This window comes from Fringilla coelebs, assembly GCF_963513975.1.
Source record: "Fringilla coelebs genome assembly, chromosome: 1".
NCBI lineage: Eukaryota > Metazoa > Chordata > Aves > Passeriformes > Fringillidae > Fringilla > Fringilla coelebs.
The window spans coordinates 55,750,383-55,774,587 of NC_140028.1; the positions used below are offsets into that span (position 1 = coordinate 55,750,383).

A 24,205-nucleotide genomic window follows, 5' to 3' on the forward strand; every position below is an offset into this window, starting at 1 on the left:
TATCTTATTATCTAATGTCATACATAAAGTTTTATAACCATCAGTTTAGCATTTTAAAGATTCTTAATATTGTTATAATAAAACTGACTACTGCAGCTAATTTTATATTCCATAATAAAAAAATAAATCTGTGCTGGTAAATCAGTCATCCTTAAAACTCTTAATAAAAGGAAAAAATGCCTGTATTTGGACTGCATTTTGTTCTAAGTGCAGTAATATATAATGTGGTCGATTGCAGTATTTAAGTTAAAAATTGATTCTTTTTCCTATCTTACTTGCTAAATTAAGTATTGGTTTACACATTTTCCAATAGCTTCATTAAAAACTAAAATGGCAGCAAATACTTACTGATGTCATAATGTGCTTTAATTTCTCTAATTGGAAAAGACATTTGTTTTAGTTTTATCATCCTAAGAACAATAAATAGATGATCTTGTAAGCACTTCTGACAATGGTATTAGAATATCTAGGGTCTACTTTTTCACAGAATTATATTTATATAATGAAGCATTATACAAATATGCGTGTATAACTTTGGTTAATGTATGCATTCAACTGCAACAGCATAAGTCTGTCAGCTTTGGAAACTGTTTAAAGCTTATGGATGACAGAATGTTTGCAACATCCATTTATGGCTTCTACTCCTCCTTTTATACTAGCAAGATCCAGATTTTCAGTATCCAGAAGAGGATCTAGATATCCAAAGCAGCAAGGTTTGCATTTAAGCACTTAGATTACCAAAAGGTTTTCAAACTATAACCCCTATCCCTTCATGTGGTAACACCTCTGGTGTGTTTTATCTTTTCAAGAGGTTTCCACATCTAAAAGTTTCCATATTAAAACCCTTGGGCTTCTATTTCTCTTGTTTAATGTGGGATGACCTCCTTTTTAAAAATCCACAGTTGCGTTTGGTTGCTGAGACTTAGGAAAACAAAAGAACAATTCAAGGAGTGCCTAATCCCCCGCAGTTCTATGGGAAGAATACATGCCTGCAAGCTGTTTAAAGTGAGGTCCCCAGTCTGCAAGGTAGTCATAGCTCTGATCCATGTCTGAGGTGTTTGAACCCAAGGAGCTGAGGGATCCTGCCAAGGAGCCAGTCCCCTCAAACGCGTAGGTCTGAAGTGAGTCATAGGGAGGAACGCTAGGATCTGTATTTGCTTCTTCAAGCTTTTCTGAGATGAATTGCCTGAAGATTGCGCTGTCTGGGCCAACCTGCAGAGACTGTCTGTAGAGGCTCTGGATTTCGGAGGCCACCTTCTTCCGAGGTTTGTGCGTTCGCATGACAGTGCGCGTCCTCAGCGCTGAAATATCAAAGGCTTCTGTGTCCTCCTCGCCCCCTCCTTCATCATCATAACTGACAATGTTCTCTCTGAATTCTTCCATCTTCTCTGAAAAGGGAGCCTTCTTCTGCTGCTGCTGCCTTATGGTTACAATTGCCAGAAGGAATACTGACAAAATAAAAAGAAAAGAGAAGGGACAAGAGAAAAATTAAGCAGAACTAGAGACTATGAATGTGCTTGGAAAGATTTAAAAAAACTTCTTATCTTAGTATCAAGGCAGTTGAAATGTGAAGCTATCTTAACAAATTTATAGAGCTGTAATTTTTATGTATTTTATGGTTTTGAGAGGAGCAATGGGTGTGTTGGAAAATGGCTACAAAGGGACTTATAAAAAAGGTGAATTAAATGGAGCAGTTCTTTTGGTAGATGCAAGTTTGAAACTGATGGAAACACGGGTTATGCTTTTTGAAAGTGCTTTTTTATCACATAATATCCGTTTCGCATTCAGAATTTATTTCTTAATCTTTATCAGTCTCTCTGGTAAAAGCTCCATCAAGATCAAAGGAAAAATGAAACAATGAGCAAGATACCCTCCTCACCTGGTTGAATCATTCAGTTCCACAGACTGCGCTGAGTGGGGTTCAACTATTTCTGTTGTGCTGGTTTTAAAATTTGAAGACTCACTTGAAATTCTGTGTCATTTTACTGTCAAGCCTATGAATCAGATGATCTTATTTCTTTCATATTTGAAAACTTTCTTACATTTTCTTTTAAAGCATTATTTTTTAATCCCACATAATTTCATTTTAATTGAACAATCCCCATGAATTAGTCTGTGACTTTTAATGAGATTAATTCTCTCAGTTTTAAGTATATCTTGCTGCAGTTCTACTAAACAAGCATTTTGTGAACTATAGTGTTATAGAACTCCAAACATGAAATGATACAACTACCAACTATTACATCATTTTACTTAAGAACATGAGGAACCTGAAGCAGTTCTGTTTTCTACCTGGAATAGTTTACAATAAACTATTCTATTTGCTTGGGAGATACCAACACAGGATTTGAAAGCATGGAAAACAAGAATTTCTACTATGTATTCACAAAAACAGGTGGTTTTCCAAACTCTTTGCTTGGTGAACTCTTCTGATGGTATACTCCCTATTTGAAAATTAAGTTTTTAGATATAAATGGCAAATTTCTTATATGCAGAACATCTAATTATTTAATTTCAAATACTTTTAAAAATACATTCAAACAATTAAGGAATTTAAAATATGTGTGTTTGTAAAGACTGTAGTAGATTAAGTTTTTTCTTCTTTTGGACTAATATATTTATCTATGTCCCTGCTTTGACTTTGGTGATATGAATAGGCCCAGTAGATGCCATGGATTTATTCCACTTGGAGAGAGAACCTTTTTGCAAGAACCCATGAAATTATTTATTAATAATTTCCATGATGGACTGGATAATGCAGTGGTACAGTTTGCCTGATTCTTAGTTCCTGAAGTCAATAACCCAAAGTGAACCTATTCAGATACCCTGCAACCGTCAAACAAAAGCTGAAATGCACTGACCTATAAACTGACCAAAAGACATAAGGCAGATATCTAAGCTTGGATTTAAAGAAGACAACTCTGGAAGTGCAGACAAGCCTAGAAAAGACAAATTCATTGTATATTCCCATGTCTTTAACCGGAAACCAGGGCCTGATGTAGGAAATATAGTGCATCCCTGGGCTTTCCTATGGAGTCAAGAAACGGCTGGTGTCTAGAATGGCCAGTCTTAAGTTGTTGGTTTGGTTTTGGTGCTGTTTGTGACCTGAGCACAACCCTTTACAAAGGTACCAGAAAAACTCCTGTGCATTTGAACCACTCTCAATCCCAGTTTTCACATCCACAAATTCCCAAATGTATTGGAGGTTAAGCTGTTGTCTCCTGAGAGGAAAAAGGAGATGGAGAAAATGCTGTCTAGAGATGAAACCTTAATTGGGAACGAAACTCCCTGTGTCTGGAACTTTCTGGCTGATGTCAGATTCCCTGTTTCTTTTTATTCATAATTGATCTCAGTTCTACATTTGCCATTCCTAAGGCAGAATAAGTAGGGTGCTACTTCTTTTAATATATTCCTACACTAGCAAATTTTCTTGCATAATGCTGTTGTTAGCTTTACCTGTGATCAATACAGACTTTGGGCTCTGAAATCTTTGTTATTGCACAGCCAGAAGAGTAAAGAGGACCATGACTCAACTACACCCAACTTTTAGGAAATTATGTTAAAATTCAAATTTTACTGAAAACTGGGGAAAGGGAGGGAGAAATTATAGTTAAGAAAACAGGAAAGAAATGAAACATTTGCCTTATTTAAATTTTTACCAATGGCCCAGTAGTTCCAGTCTTTGAGTCAAGGGTCCATCTTTGTTACTTAACCAACCCCTCTGTAAAAGGAAGCAAGGTCATTTTTCTTACTTGTACTTACCTAGGAATATTAATATACAAGCCAAAGCAGCAACTAAAGCCTCTGTGCTGAGACCCAAGGAATACATGAAAGCTCCGTATCGGCAGTAGAAGGTGTTAACTTCAGTGTCACAGTCGCAGACAGTGACAGTGAGAGTATTTGTGCTCGTCAGCGGTGGGGTTCCGTTATCCTGAATTAAGATTGGCAAGTAAAAAAAAACCTGCTCTTCCCTGCTGTAGCCACTTTTTCCTGTGAAAATTCCAGCTGTGTTATCTAGAAGATAAATTATTATGATGATGTGCATTTATGTATTTTGTAACCACAACAATAATATTTAGTGGAATCTGACCTATTTAAAAGCAATCGTACTCTGCAAAGCAACGTATTAGCAAAAGTTAAAAACATAAAAGCAGGCACTGACATTTGGTGCATATTTTGTCAGTCGTGAATAGATTGCATTTAGTTTTGATATATGTACTCCGGGGGCAATAATAAAATTTGAGCATGGAGGTCTGGTTTTAATGTTCAGAGCTAAAGAAATTTACATCTTTTTCAGTACCTGTCACCTGCTCAGACTAATTAATTGCTTCTTAAAATGGTCCATGTATCCAGCTGCTACCAAGCCAGAAGTTCACAGATAAAATACAGACAGTTTGTCAATCAAAAAGGTTAAAAAGTGCTTCTAGCATCACATAGTGAAAACAGGTGGCAAGGGAAAGAAGAAAAAATTCCACTAAAATGGTATTTTATTTATTTCCCTGGCACAAAAACTGGAGCTAGCTGGACTTTTTCAGCCTAAAATAGCAAAAATATTTAGATGCTTTCACTTGGCTTTGTATTTAAGTATGAGTGTTTAGAAATTTGTTCTGTAAAAAAAACAGTAGACAGCTTAAATTCAGGTCCTGCTGCATATCAGTTAGAGTAAGCAACTTAGATTGCTGCAAAACAAAATAGTCCTGTTTAGGTACATGTGTAATGAAAAGAAGAAAAAATAATCTAGAAATATTTCCATGTCAGAAATTTTTCTCATGGAAGAGTGGAAGACTGCATATGTAGAAGTAGGGAAAAAAAATGTTTCTACCATTATTTGCACAATGTATCTATAAAAACAGTCTACTGAAGATAACTCCCTCACATATGAGTTGTTCTAGGTTTCTATCATAGTTCAGAAAGTAACTCTGAGATAAAATACTTAAGATCTACAGTCTCTTTTTCTCTTCCTTAGGACTATCACAATTCAGCAGCCATTTCTGATGAACACGGCAGAAAGGGGCAGGCTGAAATCTGGTTGCATTATATTTCAAAAAGTTTTATTTTCCCCATTAGTAGCCATCACAAGGAACTGAATGGGTTGCTTTGTGTGAGGGCTTGCTTGGGTTTTGGGCAGAAAGAAGAAAGGTGGGAAAGGCTCATGGCTTGTGCACAATTTGACCTTAATAAAATGACGTATCTCTTCCTGGAAGGGAGTGAGAGATGAAGATGGGAACTGAAATTCTTATTGATACATTGACTAACTTTGAAGATAATTGAGAAGTAGTTTGCCAGTTTACATATTTGGAGCTTCCCAAAACTTATTTCCATTGATTTGTTCCCTTAGCCAGAACATTCAAATACTTAGTGTGGTCAATAAGAACAATGTGTACTTTAGCTTAATCTGACGAAGCTTTATTTTGTAGTCTCAGCAGACTGACTCTAAATGGTCACCTCCTTGAAATTCCATCAGATATCACAACTGTATTTTCATCTCAGTCTGGTTTTCTTGATATTATTTATTATAAAATAATATTCTATTCCTAGTTATCTGTTTTTATAATGTTGGTCTTCCTGAATTAATGAAATAACTATCCTATGCTTATATCAATCTTCTCTTTCTAATGATCTTATTTCTCAGGCAAAAAAAAGTTAACAACAAAGCTGGAATTACCCACCATATTCAGCATTAACAAAATAATTTTTAAGAAAAAGCAGTGTATTTTTCATCTCAGCTGTTTTTTCTTACCCTGAAATAAAACTGCCTTTTGCTGTTTATATTATTCACTTGAAAAGGAAAATAAACTCTTTGATACTATTGAATTATTGTTTTGAAGTGGACATCAGGACATCTCTAATTTTTATAACAAAAATTTCTATTTAAATGGAAAATTTGAAGAATTATGAACCAGTTGGAAGCATGCATCTTCCATCAGGCAGGTCTTAAACAGCTGCATGACTGACACTACCTTGATTGTCTTTGACAGTAAAATGTGAGCTGTTTGAGTCTTCCTGAGCCAATGAGAAATGAAAATGGTGACCTTCTTCTGAGTCATCTTTATCCACTGCACTGATGCTTTGAATTAGCTGGAAAAATAAGAGAACAGAGTTGTTTAAGAGTAAAAAAAATTCCTTGTATTTTAAGCAATAAAAAAATTATAACAGGTATTTTAAAATTAAACTATTGATGTTGAAGATGGGATATGTGAATCTGTATTAAGTGCATAATATGCAAATATTACCCAAACACCCAAATAATCTTATTGAGATTTATATTCTGCAAGTGCTCTGCTAAGTTTTCATCCTTTTTAGACAGGCAGTCATTAAAGTCTTGAAAAAATGTAAAATATTTTCCCGATCAAAGGACCAGGAGCAAATGATGTCTCCCTAAATAAAAAAAAATATAGAATGTTTTGGTCTTTTTTTTTTTTTTTAATCCAAGCTGAACAGTCCATCATTCTGCATTTGAAGAAATCTTTCTATTCAAAACCCATTCCTTTTGAGTCCACAAACATATTGACATCATTCAACTGGCATATTGTGGCTCCTGTAAGTTACAAACATTGACAAGTTCACGTGCTGAATTGGTGATTCTGGATATTATAACAGATTGATTATGGAAATGTTTAGCTGCTTTTTCTCAAGAAAGCAAAATAGCCTTCATTTAGAAATATGTCAAACCAGACAGTCATTGCAAGATAAAATAAAAAATAGCAGCATTCAAAAGAATGTTTTTCATCTCTTTAAATAAACAACCACATAGTTAACATAATTAGCAGTATTTCTGTTTTAAAAAGTCTACGTTTCTTATATTTATTAGTAAATATTTAATTATTAGCATATATTAGTGAACATCCTTGCTGATCAGGAGGAAAGAAAACTGCTGGAAGTCCACCAATTTTCAGAAAAGAGAGGGTCAAATTGTAACTTTGGCTCTATTTTATCAATTATCTCATGCTTTGTATATATTTGTGCACAAGAACTTCAACCCTCAAATTTTCTCAAACCACAGATCACCTGAATGATACAAGCAGGGCTTTAAGTCAGTGGAAGTGATTACTGCTGCTTTCCATCTGTCCCTTTGAAAACTCTTTTCTGGTTAAATCCTTTTTCAAAGATCTAGAAAATCATCACATATTCTTTTTCTTTTCAAGAAAGCCAAGTTTGATGAAATCATCACAGCAGAGTGCAAAATGTGGGATATACGCCAGAAGCTTTGTATTCTTAGCACTGTTCCCTCTTCCTAAGTGAAATATTTTTAAATCTATACTTTCTCTCTATGGAAACATGAGGACCCTTGAAGTCTTTAATTTTTATTTTTTTTTTTATTTCCAATAATGAGAGGAATAACTTTTCAGTGATGCCATGATGTACAAAGGAGGGAGATTCTCAAGGGATTTTTTAAATTTATTTCCTCAGAACTAACAAAATAGCTGAGGTGATGCAAATACAGATATGAAAATGCAGGTCAAGAAATCAGTGAGGATAAACTGACAGTTAACATTTCCTTGACTACAACAGATGTCATTTTTATAAGGAAATGTAGTTCCCAGAATATGCTCAATATGAACAGAAATAGGGTACAAAGTTATATATCCAGTCTAAATTGCAAAGAAGGACACATTTTATAACATTTTGCCACCTACCTCAAAAAAACTAAAAGAGACCATACTGGCTTTTCTTGAAAATTTGCTGGTTACATGTTGCAATGAGGATAAATCTTGCTGTGAATGTACGCCTGCCCTTAAAATTCAGGGTGTCTAAATATATACTAAATATGCAGAATAATATAATGATCTACAAAGACATCTTGGCCACATTTAGTTTGTTTTATTTTGTTCTGTTTTGGTTTTAGTTCAGTTACTTGGTAGAGAAAAATTACCTACCTACATACTAAAAAAATAAAAAAGTGATTTTCATTCAACCAGGTATTACCAATGTCTTTTGAAAACATATTTTTAAGAGTATATAATGTGTGAAGATCATAAAATTACAGCAGTTGTGAATTAGATACTGTTTTGCTATTTTATTACTGACATACATATTTTACATACAAAATGTATTTGGCTCTGTACATTTTATCTATATCTGATTCAATCTATAAAATTCTAAGAAGAATGTGGCTAACTGAAAAAAAAACCCAAACCACCTTCCCTTGCTTTGATCTGTGCTGTCCCCTTTCTGCAAAAACTAAGGATTCCTATGGTTGTTCCAGATAAAAATATAGATACATATATAGATATAAATATCTGAATATGCCTTCAAGGATTCACCTTAGCAGCAGGGGAAAATTTGGAATGTAAGGACACGGCAAGTCCTTATTGTTTACTTATTGCTGTAGCATTTCTATTAAGATTCAACAAAGCTCACATTAGTCTACAAAATATTCAGAGGGCAGTAAGTAATTCTGATTTCACTGCCTTGGAAGGAAAAATCTCTCAGAAGGAAGGAAAGCCCTTCTTTTTTCTGATTTCCTTTTGTACATCTAACCTAGGAGATTCTAGCCTTGTACCAGGGGAACTGGCATCACATTCTCAAAAACTGCAATTACTGCCTGTGTGTTGAGGCTTACATACCTCCTACATTTTAGTGTATAAACAAAGAAAATTTAGTAGATAATTTGTTGCTTTTGCAAGGTTATGTCAATGGTTGTGTTGATTTGGCTGAAATTTAATTGCTTTAAAAATTCTTATTTCAAGTCTCATTAATATAGAAGCTTTAAAGATCCAGCAGTCCATATAAAAATGTGTATTTCTTTAAAACAGAGATTAATTTACTTGATTATTTTTGAAAAATGATTTAAATTTATGATGGCTTTTGAGGACCTAAAGAATGCAGTGAAATATCTCAGTGTTCTAGCAGAGAAGAAAGCTTTCATAAGATAAGCCACCAGAAGCATATATGGGAAACAAGAAGATGCTCGTTTGAGGCACAAATGGAGGTGAAGGTTTGGAATCTGAACACTGGACAAAATCCCCTGTGAGGACTTGTGATAACTGTAGATGGCAACAACAGGAGAATACCAGGAGCGGCAAGTCAGTTTTGAGTGATCTATCTGAACAAAAAATTCCCACCCTGGCAAACTGAAAGAGGAAGAAATTCCTTATACACATGCCAGCCCAGGTTGTCGGAATGGCATCTTGTAAATAAATTATTTATTATATTTGATTGCATTTATTAATCATGTAAATAAATACCTGGGGATTAATGAATAGTTGACTGCCAGGTAATCTTCATAAAACTTAATTAAAAATTTATTTCCTCAACTCTAAATGGTCTTACTGAATTGGAATTATAGAGGCGTCCAAAAGGAAAGGTCAGAGCTTCTTTGTTTCAGTCCTTTCTGCTTCTATTGGCTTTTAAACCAAGTTAAACTTAAGGCATAAATTGTCCATCTGAACAACACCAGCTGTTGTTAATTTTGATGCTAGAGAACTCCGCGTGTAGAATTTTGAGTTTTTTATGTGTTAGTCTTACCAATCCCATTAGAGAAATAGAGGGAAGTAGAAACATTTGCCTCTTCTCTCTTTCCACTTCAGTTTTGGATTTTTTTACACAAAGCATCCTTCAATATTAGTTCTGCTGTGGATTATAGGATGCAAGAGACCTAATCACCCATTTTTTTGGGGAGTACAGAACTGTTTTGGTCCAAATTGGCAGAAGTCTTATAAGCCATAAGATTTTTCCTCAGTCTCATAATATTTACTCATCATCAGAGTTTGGAGCAGGTAAAAGATTAAAGTGTTAATTACTAGTCAGCACTACATGTTCCAGGTAGACCTTTTACCTCAAGACCCAGGTTCTCCTGTTGACTGCGTCTGTTTTGAAAAGCAAATTGGCGCAGTATTCAACTGATTTATCTGGATCTACTGTAAAAGTTTCTGATCAACTATAAATAAAATTGTGTACTTATCTGCAAAGAATTAACAATAACAAAGCTCATGTCATGACACTGAGGTGCTTTTTTATGTTTGCTCACATATGCTAATAAATTTTTCCCACCTGTGCCATTCTGCTAAAGAGATACTGTTGTGGAATCATGGTCCATATAAAACATAAAGAGGAATTTTCCATGGGTCACTGTGCCCACTGTTTCAAAACATCCCATTTTACACTCAGTGCATCTGCAGGTATAGCTCCGTGTAAGAGTCTGTTATATTATACATTGCTGTCACGGCTTCATCATATTTTTACACTCTAAAGGATGCATTCATTGTTGAGGGTTTTTTAACTTATCATTACTGTTCAGATGCTTTTTGTAAATGTTGAAGAAAACATGCAATATGAAATAACAAACAGTGTCTTCTTACCTCTCACTTTCATTTCTCTGCTACGAAAAATAAGTTTGCATCATGATTTGCTAGAAAGCATTTGTTTTAGCAAACTTCTCATTTTTAACATTAATCATATGCTCATAGAATTTGTTTAAAGATTTCCTCTCTTTTCTTCTGTCAACATTTCATTATGTAGAGAAGTAGCAGCAAATGAGCACTTTTCACTTACACTGTAACTGATTATTATTTTATTATGTGCCAAGTACTGAGTAAATAAATTTGGTTTTTTTTTTTTCTTATCTCTGACTCAAAGTTCCTGCATATTCAATCACTTCTTTGAATCTAATAAAAATTGCTAAGCAAGCTGTAATATCAGAATCACTTCATATGTGATCCCCAAATCAAAGGAACTCAGAATTACCAGGATAAATATGCATTAGAGATGACAGATTAATTCAGAATATAGGTAGTTCAGTACAGTTTATCTTCAGCTTCCTCTCTGATAGGAAGAAAGGTCAATATTCACAAAAGGCCTGAAATTACCATGCATAGATACTTTATGGATGGTCCGCTTGCTTAAATATAATATAAAGATTTGATGCAGTCTACATCAAACTTTCAAGATGCATCTTCCAGATGAGTTAATTTATTAGTATCTTGGAAATTAGGCTTTTTTTAAGATTCATTCTTGATGAGATGTCTCTAGTGCTACCTTTGGGGTGGATTTGGTCATCTTGGTGTTTTGACTATTTGTAAAGAATATTTCCTTAGAAGTTCAAAGGTTTATACTTACACACTTGCACACCCCCATAAATGGTAAATATAAAAAAATTAATAGAACATTGTGGTCATCATTTACTGTGTTTACATGCAGTTACAAAGTCAAAAATTCTAATCAAAAGGAAATCACGTTTGAGTACTTTATTAATATTGTTCTATTTTATCTGATGATAACTATAGCTGTAGTGGAACAGAAGATTATTTAACAGCGCAACTTTCATGTTCAATTCATTTGGAAAACAATTTATAGAATGGTGGTGGTGCAGTGAAAGTGCTTGTCAATGTTTTAAAGAAAACTTGAGTTGTACTGTAGTATACAGCTGACTTCTGTATTATAGGACAACACTAAACGATAACATTAAATGGATAGTGAAAATTCCATTCAAGATGTCTAATAAACATGATGAATGCATACAGTATGAAGCCAAAAACACCTATCTATCTTCTTTATATCCATTTTTATTGTCAAATTTGGATTACAGTCCCACAGACTGAAATCTAATCCTTTTGTTTGAATGACTTTTGGAGGCTAAGCTAAACACAGCTGTAACTCGCACAAAAACACCATACAGTGGCTTGAAGGTCAGCATTTAGTCAATAAAAGCAGACCAAGAATTTTCATAGACTCTCAGAAAATCCAAAACTTCAAAGCAAGCCTTCTCATCTAGACTGAAGTTATTATTACCTGTGTCTGAGTCTGGATAATTAGGACAACAATTAGTTTTACTCATGGTGTGTTTTATATTCTATATCACCAATCAGCATACTCTTAGGCTATGTAAAAATAACTTAATTGCAACCTCACTCTAAATTATTTTTATAGTAAACCAGGCTGACAGCAAGATAAAGTCTAGATTGAATAACACAATTCATTTTTTAGTGATATCTTTCCCTCCACAGTGCCTTTCTTTCCTTTTCCCCTAAACACTCTAAACTCATGCTAATATATTTTGGAATGTCCCATGAAATGAGACACAACTCAGCTCAGATCAGGGTAAGAAGTGAATTGCAGAAGTGCAGAACATCTCCGAAAACATCTCTCAGCACAGTGATTCCAGTTAAAAGGATAGATAGGTGTGATAATGTAGCTTTACAATCTTTAATCTCAACTTAACATGTAAGCAGATTCCATAGCTGCTTAAAATTGATTGCAGGAAAATGGTTAAGATTAAAAAGGTATGTAATATCCTGGATAAGTCATTTAATTGCTTAAACTAATTCTTCTGAAATGAAAATTTCCTTATTCATTGGACAACCACCTATAAAATCACATTTGAATCTTTTGGTTTCTTGCTGAGAAAAAAAAATGAGTAAAAATTTAAAAAAAAAAGTTAACACCAAAGAAGATACATCAGTTTAAAATTCTGTTTTAATCTTAAACATTGAATAAAACATCATAAATTCTGACTGTGATAATTATGCTCTTCAGTAGCATTTTCCTGTTGTTCTTCCTAAGATAATTTGTTAATGAGAAAATTATTTAACATTACTGTTTCAGTCTCAACAGGCTAAACTAAAGATGCCTATGATTCTCAAAAACCTATTACAATGGAAATAATGAAAAAAAAGTAACATTATGCTTTTCTGTATGGTGAGAAAAATATCACATTCATCCCTCATTTATATATTGCAATATCAAAGAAGAATTATTCAGTGTGCTATACTTGAAGAATTTATAATTATTGTAAACACTGCTATTCTTTACAGAACAGCTTTATCCAGTGATTCTCAAAATACTAAATATATATATATGCAATTGATATCGAAAAGTAGTTATTGATAGGTTTGCATGCAGATATTATTTATCAGTAGGCAACTATGGAATACTAAAAACCTTGAGAAATTAATCATCTGGGTTTTTATCTTGTAGGCAAGTCTAAAACATGGATAAGAAATATCCATGTTATAACCATCCATATATAATTCGTGTTGTCTTGAAGCCAAGGGGCATAAGGTGCAGTTCATTTAATGCCTGCACTTTTATCTGTCAATGAGATACCCAAAGACCAATAGAAATGGCTTATTCCAAATACCTCCTAAACAGAGATAGCCTTTGCAGACAGGAAGATTTCCAAATGCAGATCAAACAAAGTAGTTGCTGATTGAGAAACATATAAATGGATGCCAAAGGCCATAAAGAGATCATTCGAGCAACAGGAAAAGCTTTATTTAACCACAGACTAATTGAGGTCAAAATAAACAAAAATGGCATAAAAAGAGAGATTCTTTGAGTCAGAAACCAACACAACAAAACATTTGAACAGAACCATCACATATATCCCAAAAGTCTTTTTTTAATGACCAAATAATGCTTTAGAGTGGTGGGAAAGCATATAGACGATTTTCCTCTTATATAGCTTCTTATTGGTTTAGTTGGGTATTTTTGGATGTTGCTGTTTAATTCATATATTTTTCTTTAAAAAAAACACAAACCAACCAACCAACCAACCAAAAAAAAAAAAAAAACCACCAAAAAACCCCAAAAATCCCCCAAAACAATTTTTTTTAACATCCTGCTGGGTTTTTTTTTTTTTTGTTTGTTTGGTTTTTTTTTACAGGAGAAAAATTGGGGCAGCTGACTGATGATACCCCATTCATGTGGATATCAAGTAGGAAATGGAGAATAACCTCCTGGGAAGGATGGTAAATATAACAATAGATTAAGCTGCCAGCTAGGGAAGGTGTTGTGAGGGCTGTGTCTTAAACATTTCCAGACTTGCACTGAATAGTCAGGATTTGAATTCAGTTCACAGTAATAGATTTCTATCTGAAGGACACAATGAATCTGTTTTGAAATTGGTCTAAGCCTGGTTCTTATGTTGTTGTTGAAGTTACCACATCACTGTACGGAAATTTAAATTTCATATTTTGCATATATCAACAGAACGAAGTTTAGAAATAGAAAAAATGCAGTCTGTACTCACAGAACTGAAAGAATCAATGCTAAACATCTCAGACCAAATCTTCATTGTAGTGAGAAAAATGATGACTAACTACTTCATGCTCACCTGTCCAGAAACTGCATTTTCACAAACAAATGTTTCATAATTTTTAGGGAATTCTGGTGCATTATCATTAACATCAAGAACTTGGACATACACATTTGCTTCCGAAATTTTTTCAGGATTTCCTAATGGTTGAAAAACAGAAATAAAAAAAGTTATAAATAATCTTCTACATATTTTAAAGTAATATAAAGATTAGAAAATTTTTCCTATATTCGGCAGGGAAGAAAAGAATTAAAAATACCTATGGACATATTTTTATACTATTATAAGTAATACAACACCATTATAATAATGTCTTGAAATAAGATATTTCATGTAAAATCTTGGATTTGTTAATATCTTTTCTTTTCCCAATCAGAAACTGATTTAAATGTAAAAAATAAAACCTGATCAGGAGAAATTAAATGCAGTTTTTCTGATGAAGAAAAATTTACTGTACAAGCCATATTTAAAGTTATTTGGTAGGAAAGTGTCTACTCTTCTAAGGGTATCTGGTCAAGGACCTTTTCCACTGGAACAGGAGTTAATAAGACAAAGAGGAAGCTATGAACAACATACTGGATCAAAAACCTGAGGGACAAGTGATAAAGAGTGGGGATGATGAGGACCCCACCTGATCAGATATACTAATAGATATGGGCACCTGAAGTGTGAGAATGTTTTTTCCATCAGATCAGTGGCCTTGACAATTGATAAACCAATGAAGAAGAAAGCGAAAACAGACACAAAACCAAGAGACAGACCTGACAAAATAAACACAGAGACTATGACAAGGAACAAACCTAATGGTAATGATGGGTTATCCAGAAAACACAGGAAAATAATTCCAGCTAGATCATAAACTGGCAAGACTTTAAATGAGAGGTACCCCAGATCTGGGGTAATGGGGACTCAGTGGAGATATATGGACCCATGGGAAACATGCAGAGAGGAACAGAGTTCAGCTAGAAAAGGGTATAGAAGGGGCTGGTTGTGTGCAAAACAACAGGGCCAGCCAGTGCATTTTTCTGGCTGAGCCTTGCACCTGATCACCAGTCTGTTCTATCAACTTACATCTTAATAAATGTTCTCTTAGCCATGTTTCTGCATAATCTCACTCTTTCTCACTACATATGTATGTGTGATGCAAGGGCTAAGTGGCAGCTACTGGTGTGACCTGCATATGTGTGAATGAAATTTGATTCCAGAAACTGGAGTGGGGTGGGTGTCTGTGATGCCAGCTACTGACTCAGGAGCAGAGGGGACAATTTTCTGTGTCCTCCTCAGAGTTGGCGTGCATGGGGTTTGTGTATGTTTTTTCTGACAAACTTTAAACTGGACTCAACAATGGTTAGGGATCCTTAGGACCAGGAGAAGTGCTTGGAAGGTACCCACTTAGGGAGGACTTGCAAATGTGGGGTACACAAAGGATTAGTATATGAGTTATGTGGGTTCCAACAAGCATCAAGTGTGCACTGGCTGGTGAGTCGGGGGCCTGTGAATTAGATAAGAGAACTTGGGATACAGGAAGGGGTGTTGGGCAAACAGAATTATGTACTGAAGGGATCCATGAGTGTGTGTGTGCTTGTGAACTTGGAGAGTGCTGTGCATGTGTGTATATGTCTGCATTAGTGATCTTCTGCCTCCCCAGAAGAAGAGCAGAGTGGGCTGCCTGTGCTTGTAGATGGGGGGAGTCCTGTATGTAGTGCTGCTGAAGGCAAAGCCTTGTCTGTGCTACTGGCTGAGCCTGAAAACAGGTCAGCATCATTCCTGACCTGGGTCTGCTGGTTGACAGCAGCTAAACATGAGCCAACTTGTGCTCAGCTGGACAGGGATTTGCTGAGGGAGCTGGGGTTATTTAGCCTGGAGAAGAGGAGGCTCAGGGGAGATCTTATCACTCTCTTCAACTGCCCAAAAAGAAGTTGCAGGGAGCTGGAGGTTGGTCTGTTTTCCCAAGTAAGAAATGATGAGTGGCTTCAGAATGCACCAGTGGAAGTTTAGAATGGATATTAGGAAAATGTTCTTCTTGGAAAAGGTTCTCTAGCATTGGAACAGAATGCTCTGGGAAGTGGTTGAGTCGCCATCCTTGAAGGTATCTATAGTGCCAGACACAGATCGGGCAGCAGGCACATGGTTTAGTGGTAGACTTAGCAGTGCCAGGTTCATGGTTGGATTCAATGACCTTATCGGTTCCTTCCAAGCCAAACTACTCCTTAATTCTTTCATTCTATATTGGATAGCTCTTGGAAGTCCTTTACCTATCAGCACATTGAATTCTGACTTACAAAGCATAACTTTAAGAAATATCTGCTTCTCCACAGTGAAATTTATTATTCTTGTAGGCAAAATGCTCCTCTGCAATAGCAATGCTCACATTAACTTGAATGTGTTTTTGGGTAATGAAGATGTTTTTCCAGTGATTAAAGTAACCTTAAACTATTCCAGGAATACTGAACATTTGTCAACCTAAATGTCTGTCAATATATCATTCACCGATATCTAAACCATGAGTGCATCAATAATTATAGTTTAAATATGTCTCGTGTTCAGTGATAGTGTCGCTGCATCTGACCTGTTCAGAAGTTCTTAAGGCGTTGATTTAAATTAGTCAAATGGACATTTAAGAAAAAAGCTAAATGTACTACTCTCTGCCTCTTTTCAAACTATATCAGTTTGGTTGGTTCTTACATTACTTTTTTAATGTATAATACACTAGGTGTATTATTGCTTGGAGCAAACATTTGTTTTCTTGGATCTTATAGAATCTATGCTGATAGCTTTGAGTCTTTTGCTGAAGGAAATGGCAGCAAAAGCAAGTACCACAGAGATAAATGCATAGATACTCAGCAGTTTCACATTTCTATTTCTCCTGTGAAGTCATTACGACTGTGCTAATTTACCAAAGCTTGTGATATGTCAGACTCATTTCAAAAACATTTCTTTGTGGGATGACATTTCTCCTGTTGAATCCAACATCCACAATAATACAATAGGCAATGAAATAGTGCTCAGCTTCTTTTAGATAAACATAAAAAGTAGCATACATTCCTTTCACAAATAATATCAAGAGTGTAGGAGTTTAATTCTTTTACTGAAGTCAGAATTGGATGTATAGGGCAGAGATTTGACTACATTGTCTTTCAAAGGAGAGCTTTGTAATCTCTAATAGAAAGCAGGGAATAGCTTTGGTGGCTTCAGTTGTATAAAAAGTGGCCCAGGAAGGACCCAGCTAGTTTTGTCTATTCTTACCTTTCTTGTTTGTAACATTCATGGGTACGATATTGGCTTTAAAGCCTACCCTTTTCTTGCAGAAAACATTTAGATACATTGTTGGAATCATGTCTGTATTCTTTCAAGAAAAGATTGTGGGGTTTTTTGGTTTGTTTGGGTTTTTTGGTTTTTTGTTGGTTTTTTTTGCAGGTAGGGGTGGGCAGGAGGGACTTTGTAATAGCCTTGTTTCTAATTCTTTAATATATTTGGCTTCTAGTGTCATAGCTGCCTTGATAGGATTCTTTTTCCTTAGTGTAGGTTAAATGACAAGGAAGAGCATTTCTCTTATTTCTATATCTATGGAAGTTTTCAACAATATGAAAACTTTTAACTTTTCTGAAATCACAGCTGCTTTGTTTTAGGGGAGAGCAGCATATTAAAAAGCCACTCTTGACATCAGTGCCCGGGGAATATTTAATGGCAGTGAAGCAGAGTTTGGTGAAGCAGAGTTACTGCATTGGTTGTATTTTGAAGAGAAGGTAGGCAACATGCATTCAGCTAATGTACCGTATCATACATTATCTAAATATCTCCCAATTAGCAGAATTTTTTTTGGTCACAATTTCTATGGGAGAGATCAGGATTTGAAAAACAAGGACTAAGAGAAGAGGATGTCAAGTGTAACAGGCTGGATCAATGTCAAAATTAAGATGACACTCAAATTGCTAGGGACCCGTATTAGTAACTTGAAAGGAAAAGCAATGACCATCTCTAGACACAAAACAGAACTCAGCTTACATTGACATCAGCCAGTAAACATAAACTTGCAATGATAACAATAATAATAGCACTACTACTAACAATTAATGTTATCTTCATAATTTATATTTTTATGGCATGACTATCATTTATGCTAAGGCAAATTTCTTTACTTCCTAAAAGAAATGAACATAAATATTTTTTGAAGAAAGGACTACTCCAAAAAGTTAAAAGTTTATCAGCAAAAATATATATGTGACCAAGGCAGGGTGACATTTAATATTAAATTCATATTATCCACACAGAAATTATCACAGAACTTCAGTCCTATATCTAGGTCTGGAGACCCCCATGAAAGCACACCTGCAAGACTCAGTGGAAAAACGACTCTTATCTGTTGTGAGTTAATTTTGTTGGGACTGACAGTATTAAATAAAACTGAACACAGAATCATAGATAATTGAGGTTGGAAAAGACTTCTCAGTTAATTGAGTCAAAATGTCAACCTAAACCTTGACCTCAGGCATCACATCCACAGGTTTTTTGAACACTTTCAGGGAAGGTGACACATTTACTTCCCTGGGAAACTTATTCTAATGCTAGACAATCCTTTTAGAAGAGAAAAATTTCCCTAGTATCTAACTAAACATCCCGTGGTGCAACCTCAGGCCCTTTCCTCTCATCTTTTTGTTACATGGCAGAGAAGACTGACCCCCACTTCCCTGCAAATGTCTTTCAGGTACTTGTGGACAAAGTTCCCTCCCAGCCTCCTTTTTTCCAGTCCAAGAAACCCCAAATCCCTGAGCTGCTCCTCGCAGGACTTGTGTTCCAAAGCCTTCACCCTCTCTGTTGTCCTCCCCTGGATATGCTCCAGGACTTTCTGGCCACTCTGCCCCCGACCTGTAGTGTCGCAGGATTCTTGTGACCCAAGCGCAGGACCTGGAATTTGGCCTTGTTGGATTTCATACAACTGGCCTTGGCCCATCAATCCAGCCTGCCCACATCTCTCTGCAGAGCCTATATACCCTTCAACAGAATCACCTCCCACAGCCCAGATTGGTTCCAAAGTGACTGAGAGTGCACTCAATCCAATCATCCAGATCATTGATAAAACATATTGAACAGAACTGACCCCAGCGCTGAACTTAGGGAAAATCAGTACTGACTGTTTGTCAATTAGATAGTAATGATTTAAGGATTTCTTGCTCTCAGGCAGGATTAGAATGCCATTGTTTGTGCTTCAGCTTTGTACTTGGTCAAAGTTTCTTACAACAAAGTTAAAAACGTATGAAAGGAAACTTGATTTTTCTTGAGCTTTAGGCATAAAGTGGAGAGTCAACAGTTTGCAAGTTCTCCCTCCCCACATTTAATTCCAGCAAATTAGACCTACTTCTGAATACTTTTAAAACATGCTCCTTCAATGGCATGAGGGGAGGATGATCCATATCACAGGTCCAAATTAACAGTCAAGGCTCTCTCACTAATCTCTGACCCCTGCAATCATTGCAATGGACTCAAAAGTCTTGTGTAGTATATGAATATCAGGGCATATCAACAGGGTCCCGGGGCCTGTTGTAACACAGTTTTAATATTTGACTAAGATACAATGGACATGTTATTTGGATGAACTCTAATGGCATTTTGATTGTGCTTCATTGGAGCCACAATGTCATCCACCAAATGTTTCATGCACACAGTACATATTATGAATATATTTAAAGGAATAACATACTGCTAGTTCCTGATAGAAATCCTTTCAGGTGTGCCCAGACCAAGGTCACCTAACTCCAGATCTTTTGAACATGTCATTATAGACAGTGACATTATCATCATTAAAGAAATAAAGAATAAGTATTTGAACATGATGGGGTCTCCATTTATCTATAATAACTTTCATTACCGTTAAAGATTCACTTTCTTTTGCTACAGGAGGCAGTTATTCATTTGTAACATTTGGTTCTCTCCTGTTTTATTGTTTAACTAAACAAAGAAGTCTAGGCCAAAGTTGTCCTGCTATGTTTCCATAGAGCTGTTCAAGACATGCCAGAGATCAAATTTGCTAACACCTGTCATCTACCCAACAACATGAGAGTGAAATTCATGCTTAAAATCTAACAGAGAAGCTGAAAAGGAAGATAGTATCATCAATTCCTAAATACAAGTTAAAGACTTTAGTGAAAATTGATACTGACTATTCTATAGTAGACTTCCAGCAGTGATGTTCTACAGGGAAGTCCCCATTTTGGCAACATTGAAGTTTAATAATATATGTCTAAAGTCGTCATAGCAATAAATGACATTTAACTGAGATTCAGGAGTAAAGAACAGGTGCTTGGATTATTTGGCAAAACAGGTCTGATTTATTTATGCTACTCTAGTTTCATATTGTTTTTCTCCTTTCTGAGGATGATTTGGATTAGTTTTTAAATAATATCCCAGTAATCTTGTCAAACTGCCTTATAAATGAGGAGCTATTAAATTTCTAGTACTGTCCCAGATTCAGGGCAACCAGATCACCAAAAACACAAACAGAGGTAATTTGCATTTGACTTTCAAACAAAATTGACAGGTGAAATCTATATAAAGGGTGCTTCAAGGGTCTAATTGTCCCCAAATAGACATCTAGATGATTTAGGCCTTAACATTCACAATTAATTTGAGCCACAGGTTTCTGACTGGTGTTAAATTAGACCCTGGCTAATTTCACACTAGTCAAAAATCTGGAGTGAAATTAACCAGGGTCTAATTTAACATAAGATCTTGCACTGCAGGAGCAATTCTTATGCTTCAGTGTAACTTGAAAGCGTTACACTCTCGATCTTATTACAATTTCTTTTTTCATAAGGTCATCTTTTATGAAAAAGCACAGGACCTTGGAGCTCAAATACGTTCCATTTCTATTTAACTAATCATTTTAATAATGCTCCTTAGTGTAGCAAGCAACAGTAATATAATCAGAAAGGAGAATGTATTCTCCACTTAAAAGAAGGCACATACAGAGGATAATTACAGTTCCCAGTGTAAAAACCCCAGCGTTCCTTACATTTCTTACTCACTTGTTTCTGTGGCTGTAACAGTCATGTTGTGCCAAGAAGCTATCTCTCGGTCCAGAGGTTCAGTGGTAGTGATTACTCCATTGTGTTCATTGATGCTGAACAGTCTCTTTAAATGACTGCTGTGGACAATAGAGTACCTGCACCAAGAAAAGGAAAGACATTCTGTAGTACTGAAAAGTTCCATCAGAGGCAAGGACATAGAAAGCCATTGTCAGCTGAGAAAACAGAGCTGTGCATATATGCATATAAATGTGGGCTGCAACAACTCAGAAATCATGAAAAATGTACCTGTATAAACATTTAAAATTCACTGCTGCCAAGATCAAAGCGCTTCTTTTTATAAAACTAAATATGTCTCAGATCTATATTAATATGAACTGAATCCAAAATGCATTATTCATTCTTACTTCTAAGTCAGTCTCACAGCAGGTGGATGACTTCATTGAAAAGAAACAGCAAAATTGCCACTTGTGAAAGGAATAACACCAACATCTAAGTGGAGGTATAATGGCAAATCTATTTTATCATTGCTGACATGCTCTGATGCCAAGGGAATGGGCATTATAAAGACAGACAACTATCTGTAATGAGGTGACACTAAGGCAGAGTACAAAATCCTACTGCAGGAGATGATTGCAGGAAAGACTCAGCGCTCCCGAGTCTTTGCTGAAAAGGCTCCGGATGCTGTGGATATGTACGTGTGCACATACTTATACACATACCACTCAAGCTGTTAAGTCTGACCACTTGTTGCAGGACAAAGATGAACTGAAATAGCAACCAAAGATATTGCAATTGAAATAGCAACCAAAGAAAATGCAAAATATATTTACTGCTGTTTTTAATGGTCTAGAAAGCAAAAGACCATATGGTGCAGTTGCTAATAAAGTCTATTTCATGGAAATAAAACCTGTTTGAATAATTGAAAGATTATTTCCACTTCAATTTGGAATGCCCATATGCAACTTTTCCTTTTTATTGTACCTTTAATTCTGCTTGACAAAGCTTTTCTGTTTCCTGTTGACACATAGGACTCCAGCTCAAACAATGTGTCAGTAGTTAAATGACTCTCTAGTTTGTTATTTATAGCTATATTTTGTCTCTTATAAAAATCAGTAAGAAGATAAATCGAAGAACCAGAACAATACTGTATGTGAAAGCTGTTATAATTTGAACCAAAGTTTGAATGCTTATAAACTTCTATTCAAGGTATTTACACTTTTTCTGACATAGTCGTTTTGTTTGGGCATATTTTGTTAATCTGATTCTTGATAAAAATTTTTCAGAAAAACTATATTAGGTCTTTGTTTTTTTTTATTTTTCATTACTAAAATAGTGAGGTTTTTATTGTAGATCTTTTTTGTTTGTTTGAAACCTGGAGTCCACAAAGCAACACAATTAATTTTCTATATTATAAGTAACTGCTATCATTTATTATAGGAATAGTTTCAAAATAAGATTCATTTTCATTGCACTGAGTCCAAAAAACATATATTTATATTAGAAGTTATATACTCTATTCTAAGGGAACTCATTGATGCAATACCTGTATAACTGTTTTGGGACTATGTGGACTTATTCAATTTGAAGCCAGCTCCTCCAAAACATTTCTGACTAAGAAGTTATAGATATGTGTTAATGTTTAATTGTCCCACAGTAGATGCTGAAGTCATCTAATCAAACCACCAAATGAACCCTTTTAAGAGGAGGGAACAAAAAAAAAAAAAAAATCAATGTAATTTTTTTTTCTTATTTAATTTAACCTATTACTAGTCTAATAAATAACAATAAATTAATGGAAAATCATAACAAATCACCACCTACAGCTCTGAAGTCATAGCATAATGTATATGTATTTCTCCTATTAGAAATCTGCACACCATAAGTTATTTTGCGTCTCAACCATTTGTCACTGTATCCTGCTTTGTCTAAATTGCATAGTACACAGTGATGTCAGGCAATTCAAGAAGTTATTTTAATTATAAATCCCATGTTAAAGATTAATTACCTGTTTTCTCCCTTAAGAGACAGCAAAATTATTTATCACTGCTGTTGTTGGGTTGGGTTGAGTGGCTAGATGTCAGCTGGCTTGTGGTGAGAAATTGTTTGGGTATTTTGCATCGCATTTTTTTCTTGGGGATTTGTTGTAGATTTGGCATTTTCCCATCTCTTATTTTCATTGTTGTTGTTGTTGTTGTTGTTAAATAATAATAATAATAATAATAATAATAATAATAATAATAATAATAATAATAATAATAATAATAATAATAATAAAAACCTGTTTTTATTTGAACCCAGGAGTTCTCACAACTTTACAGTTTCGATTCTCTTTTGCATCCCAGTGGCTGTGGGAGTGAGGAAGTGCCTGTATGGCCCTTACCTGCCAATGTGGGTTAAACCATGACATCTGCAATAACCTGGGCTATCACAGTAAAAGCACAATTAACTGCAATTATGAGCTATGGTAAGGAACAGAAAAACCCTTTAGAAATACCAACTACATTTGCATTTGGGGCCTGTTCACATTTTAAGACAGGTACCTGACTGGACTTTCATCGTTATCTGGATCTCTGGCAGTTACGACCCCAACCAGTGCACCACGCATAGCTCCTTCAACAATCTCCATCACATAGTTCTCCAAGGTGAAAACTGGAGGTTCATCAGCATCTTCCACATTGACTTTGACAATGGTTGTGTCTTCAAATGGTCCTTCTTTCAAAAAACGCTCATCAAGGTATCTGTTTACAGCTTTTACTTGAAGACTGTATCTACTTTTGCTCTCATAATCCACTCTCTGTTAAGAAAGAAAGTGAGATTTGGAATATTTCCTTCTTCATATTTCAATTAAATATAGTTCAATCAATGGTGTGAGATTAAAGACAAAGTAGTGCTATACTTCTTTTAAGATTGTTTTAAAAAATGTTTACTACTAAAATTTAATTCTAAGGTTTCCTTTTTAAGTTAAAAACACTTTCAAATTCAAATATGCTTCTTTGCTTTCATATTTCATTCTGGCTTTAATGATGCAATCAAGCAACACTGTAAAAAAGAATCCCCATAGAATGTCTCCCCTAAAAACACAGAGTTTCATTACAATTTTAGATAGTCTTTATCTTCTGAATTAAATAAATAAATAAACAAACTA

The 24,205-nt window shown here is 35.1% G+C and overlaps 1 protein-coding gene across 1 annotated transcript in view; it reads right to left on the bottom strand.

Annotated features, from left to right (window-relative positions):
• Window positions 1–339: 339 nt before the first annotated feature.
• CDH19 (cadherin 19) overlaps window positions 340–24,205 on the bottom strand; it is a 62,948-nt gene continuing 39,082 nt past the window's right edge. The window contains exons 7-12 of the mRNA XM_084201982.1: window positions 23,601–23,854; window positions 21,058–21,194; window positions 14,054–14,175; window positions 5,961–6,078; window positions 3,763–4,014; window positions 340–1,448 (exon numbers count right to left, since the gene is read on the bottom strand). Of these exons, the coding sequence (XP_084058108.1) occupies window positions 955–1,448; window positions 3,763–4,014; window positions 5,961–6,078; window positions 14,054–14,175; window positions 21,058–21,194; window positions 23,601–23,854 (1,377 nt within the window). The 3' untranslated portion in view covers window positions 340–954. The remainder of the gene's footprint in view (window positions 1,449–3,762; window positions 4,015–5,960; window positions 6,079–14,053; window positions 14,176–21,057; window positions 21,195–23,600; window positions 23,855–24,205) is intronic.